Below are 4,952 nucleotides of genomic sequence, written 5' to 3'. Positions count from 1 at the left end.
GGAGGGGCGGGGCCGGCTCCCGGCGTCGGGGCAAACGAGCCAGGTGCGGACGCGCAAGAGGACGCCGACTGGCTAAGCCCACGAGGGCCGTGGCGCCGCCTCTCTGGGCATCTGCGTCCTCTGCAGAAATGGGAGTAGTTAGTAGACACCCACAGGTTGTCGGGATCCGCTAAATGTACAGTGCTTAAAACAGAGGCGCCCCTAAGATGCGCGTGGGTCCACACGGCCACCTCCCAGCTTCCCCCCCAGGCCCTACTGCAAGCGGACTCAGCTGGCCTTCTCTTCCCTCTCCTTGGCCGCTCTGCGGCCAGAGCTTGGAAGCCCCACACGGGACGTGCCACTCCCTCTCCAGCACCGTCTGACCCTCACCTCTGGACTCCAGCCACATTGGTTTTCCCTGGCTCCCTGTGCCAGGCTCCCTCCTGCCCCAGGGCAGTTGCCCATACTGTCATCCCCTCATGTTTTCTTCCCCAGGTTAATTAACTCCTATTTATCCTTCAGCTGTCAGCTCAAGGACCACCCCTTCCAGGAGGCCCTACCTGATGGTCTTAACTGTAACTCTACTCCACCACACCCTAAGACTTCCATGAGGGGAACACACAGGTCCCCCGAATTGGAAAGTATCTGTCATGCAATGGGTGCTTGTTGCATGTTTACTAGCTCCCAGAAATGTCTGGAACACAGCAAACAGAGTGGCCTCTGTGGCCGGGGCAGGAGAGTTTGCTGTCACATGACGCTTCAGTCTAGTCATGACTTTCTGTGACATTTACTAGGCCGTTTTTCAAGATAGGACCAACATGGCACCAAAGCCTAGGGTTATGAGATGCAAGTCAAACCAAACCAGGCAGGGGCAGGGAGAAGGTCGTGGAGCGTGGACATTTCCCAGCAACCCTGGCCTCTCCTGCCCCAGACTGTCTCCCAACAGAGTCCCCAAACCCAGCCCAAGCATCATCAAAATATTTATTAAAACCAAAGCAGGAGGAAACAGAGCTGTGAGGAAGCAAATCAAAGTGCAGACTGGGGGATGTGGCCAGGCAAGGGGGCTTAAACACAGCGGCGGCCGGGCCCTGTGTGAGAGGCCCTGCAGCCCCTCCCCGCCACCCATGTCCGTGAAGGGCCCCACTCACCTCTCCCATCTCAGCGCCAGCCCCGGGGACAGCTGGGGCCCTGAAGCGGCCCCCAGAGAGGGCCCACCCCCACCATCGTCCACCATGGCTGCCAGTCAGTCTGTCTCCCCCCTCACTTTCCAATAAATAAATCACTCAGGCCTCAGCTCCTTGGGTGGGGCAGAACAGTTCAGGAGCCCCTGCTTTTGCACAGGGGCATGGGGAGTTGGGGTATCGGTCCTGCACCCCCCGCGCTCTGCTAATTCCCCAGGCTTGCCAACAAGGCCTTGATAAATAAATAACGTTCCATTAAAGCTTCGATCAGAAAAACCTTTAAGACAGAAGTGCTCTCACTGTCCTGCAGACCCAGCCAGCCAAGGCCTCCCCACCTGGCCTGGTCGACATGCTGAATCCTGGGGCAGGCAGCCACCCTGGGCCTTTCGGGGTCCCCGGAGCAAAAAGACCGAAAGTGCAGTTAGAGCCCCCTCACCCACATGTGGCCCTGCGCACACACGTGGACACTGGGGCATATCTGCAGTGCACGCACAGACGGGTTCACCTTCATTCCCCGGTACATGCACACACATGCTCACACACCACACTCACCCCGGGAACACACGTGTGGAGTGTGGGGCGCATGCACATACACACCACAAACACAGAATCCTTCCCTTCCTGGCTTGTTCAGCTTCCTGGCGGTCGCCAGACCCCAGAGCTTCTAGAAGCCACTGGACATAGGAGAAAGGGGTATAAGTTAAACATTTCCAATCGGGCTGGGAGGAAGGCCAGGGGCAGGGGACTCCAGAGCTGCAGTGACAGAGTGGGCATCTCAGGAGACCCCGGCCCCCCTAGGCCCCATCAGAAATCTAGGGGGGTGAGGTCCCCAAAGTCACAGTCGAAGAGGTCTCTGATGCCCTCGCCCTCTTCCAGACCAAAGTGGTAGTCGAGGGCCTCGGGGGGCGGGGAGAGGCTGATGAACTCCTCAGGGAGGAGGCCGGAGAAGTCCTCCCGCACATGCTCCAGGAGTGAGTCGGCCGCCACCAGCGGGGACAGGCGGTCCTCATCCACAGGAGCCCGCAGGCCGCCCATCCGGGACAACAGCGGTTCTGGAGAGACGGGGGAGCATCACGGGCCTGGGACGCCTCAGCAGGGAGGACAGGGGCTGTCATACCTGCCTGCTCCCCAGACAGGAGCCCTGCCCCGGCCCACCCACACACCCCCAGGACCCACCTTGGTCTAGGCTGAGCGGAGACTGGCCAGGACCCATGGCAGAGGATGAGGGGGGAGACGATGGCAGTGGTGGCTCTGTGGCGGCAGGATCAGCAGCCCTGTTCTCCTCCTCAGAAGCGGCCCCCTGGGATGAGGTGGCCCCAGGGCTGATCCCACCTGCACTCTCCTCAGGGCACAGGAAAACGTCGATGGGGCCTTGTTTGCTCTTCAGGGAGATCTGAAAGGTCTGGGTGGAGGCAGCAGGTAGGGTGAACTGAGGCCCAGGTTACCACCATCCCAGCCCAGCTTGTCCTGGTCAGGTCTGGAGTCCCAGGTCTCACCTCCGAAGAGTCCACGGCTTGGAGCTGGGTCTCAGGAGGGGCTTTGATCACCATGACCATCTGCTCGGCAGGGTCTGCGATGCTACGAAGGTCCTGGCATGTCACATAGGCCAGGGTTGGTAGAGTCAAGGACCACATCACTTCTGACCTCTGGGGGCCATCTAGACAGCCCCCACTTGCCTAGGCACTTCTGGGCCCTCAGCTCTCACCTGCTCACAACCCATCTCATTTCTCTGAGCTTCAGTTTCCACATCTGTCCAATGGGACCATTCTATCTGCTTCATCCCAAGGAATGATGGTCACCGGCAACGACTTCAGTTGGTAAAATGCTTAACGCAACTCCAGGCCCGGTACTGGGAACTTACTTATCAGAGGTGGGGTATCACTACGTAGTCCAGGCTGGCCTCAAACTCCTGGGCTCAAGCGACCCTCCTGCCTCGGCCTCCTGAGTAGCTGGGACTACAGGCATGGGCCACCACCCCCAGGTCTGGGAATTTATTTTGAGGTATGATCTTGGTGTCAACTGATGGTTGTACCCACAATTTATATGCACAATTTGGGTAGCCACTGAAAAGAAAACATTTTAATGAAGCTTCCTTTTTTACGAATAAAAAATACAAACATGTCTCTAATTTTGAAGCTACAATCATGTAATGACTCACCGCATTAAATAAATGTTTATTATTGCTGATCCTAGCTTTTCTTTTTTAATCTGCACAATTTTAGAATTGGGTATTATTATCCATTTATAGATAAAACTAAGGACCAGGAGTTTAAGTTGTCCAGTGTCACACAGTGAGCAAGTGCTGAGCCAGGACTTGCATCCAAAGCCAGAGCCCTCCCCAGGATCCAGGGCCCAAGGCAGCCTCACTGGTCCCACTTGGGCAGGTCCCACTCACCACGCCCACCTCCCCTGCCCTCTGGCTAGTCCAAGGATATCGCTGGCTGTCAGAGTCCTCAGACAGGAGCTGCAGCTGAGTGGTGCAGACGTGCATCAGGTGGTCCAGCTGCTGCTCGCTCTCCTGAAGCTGCTGGAGGTCCTGGGTCAGCACTTCCAGCCGCCCACCGAGCCCCACCGTGGCGTGGCCGCCTCTGTGGGAGGCCCCAGGGAGGGTCAGCAGCTCTTGGCCCCTCTGCCCAGAGGCCCTGGCCCTCAGGACTCAGTCTGTCTGACTCTCTCTGGATCTGACAACCCAGCTGGACCCCAAGTCAGACGTGGTTTAAAGTTTGGCCTGAGTGTCTGCAAATGTCTATGTGTCCCTCACAGGGGCTGGAGGAAGAAATGACAACATATACGTGCCATGGAGTCCTGCAGTTGTACATACATCCATGGGCACACACAGAAGCACGCCTAAGACATGTGGCCCAGCAGGAAACGATGCAGGATGGAACCTCTACCAAAAGCAAAAGGCGGGCATATCAGAGAGGGCAGCAGATGATCAGGGAGAGGGGTAAGACAGGGAAATAAAACAAGAATGAATAAGAACAGAATATCTGAGTCACGTCAGACAAATCTCACTGACGTAGCTGGGTGCAGTGGCTCACGCCCGTGATCCCAGCCCTTTGGGAGGTGGAGGTGAGAGGAGAGGATTATCTGAGCCCATGGGTTTGAGACCAGCCTGGGCAACATGGCAAGACCTTGTCTCTACAATAAACCAAATAATTAGCCAGGCATGGTGGTTCATGCCCGTAGTTTCAGCTACTTGGAAGGCTGAAGCAGAAGGATCGCCTGAACCCAGCCAGGTCGAGGCTACGGTGGCCATGAGTGTGCCACTGTACTCCAGCCTGGGCGACAGAGTGAGATTGACAAAAAAAAAAAACACCTCACTGACAGCAGAAACCAGTGCAGTGATCACCTGGTGGTGTGAGGGGTGGGCAGCAATTGGAAAGGGCACAAAACCTTCAGGGGTGTCGGAAAGGTTCCTTATCTTGATCCGAACGGCAGTACCCCAGTGAATAAATGAGTAAAACCACACAAAGCTGGGCACTCAAGATCTGCCTACTTGGCTGGGTGTGTGGTGGCTCATGCCTATAATCCCAGCACTTTGGGAGGCTGAGGTGAAAGGATTGCCTGAGCAACTTGGGCAAGACCAGCCTGGGCAACTTGGCGAGACCTCATCTCTACCATAAATCAAAAAATTAGCCAGGCGTGGTGACACGTGCCTGCAGCTTCAGTTACTTGGAAAGTTGTGGCAAAAGGATTGTCGGAGTCCAGCAGGTCGAGGCTGCGGTGGCTGTGAGCGTGCCACTGCACTCCAGCCTAGGTGACAGAGTGAGACTCTGACTCAAAAAAAAA

General features: G+C 56.5%; 2 protein-coding genes across 2 annotated transcripts in view; both read right to left on the bottom strand.

Moving 5' to 3' along the window:
* Positions 1-1,213, bottom strand: part of LOC103253966 (N-terminal EF-hand calcium-binding protein 3) — a 5,644-nt gene extending 4,431 nt beyond the window's left edge. Inside the window, exon 1 of the mRNA XM_021709601.1 lies at positions 1,128-1,213. Within this exon, the coding sequence (XP_021565276.1) occupies positions 1,128-1,213 (86 nt within the window). The remainder of the gene's footprint in view (positions 1-1,127) is intronic.
* Positions 1,214-1,376: 163 nt separating this feature from the next.
* The window catches only part of E2F1 (E2F transcription factor 1), a gene marked incomplete at its 5' end in the record, with an annotated part of 11,069 nt that continues 7,493 nt past the window's right edge, over positions 1,377-4,952 (bottom strand). The window contains 4 exons of the mRNA XM_021709602.1: positions 1,377-2,212; positions 2,337-2,562; positions 2,657-2,771; positions 3,596-3,748. Coding sequence (XP_021565277.1) covers positions 1,965-2,212; positions 2,337-2,562; positions 2,657-2,771; positions 3,596-3,748 — 742 coding nt within the window. The remainder of the gene's footprint in view (positions 2,213-2,336; positions 2,563-2,656; positions 2,772-3,595; positions 3,749-4,952) is intronic.

This window comes from Carlito syrichta, unplaced genomic scaffold (genome assembly GCF_000164805.1).
Source record: "Carlito syrichta isolate Samal-C Ts95f unplaced genomic scaffold, Tarsius_syrichta-2.0.1 Scaffold258950, whole genome shotgun sequence".
NCBI lineage: Eukaryota > Metazoa > Chordata > Mammalia > Primates > Tarsiidae > Carlito > Carlito syrichta.
The sequence above is the reverse complement of the archived record's forward strand: the minus strand, read 5'-3'. Positions and strand labels throughout refer to the sequence as shown.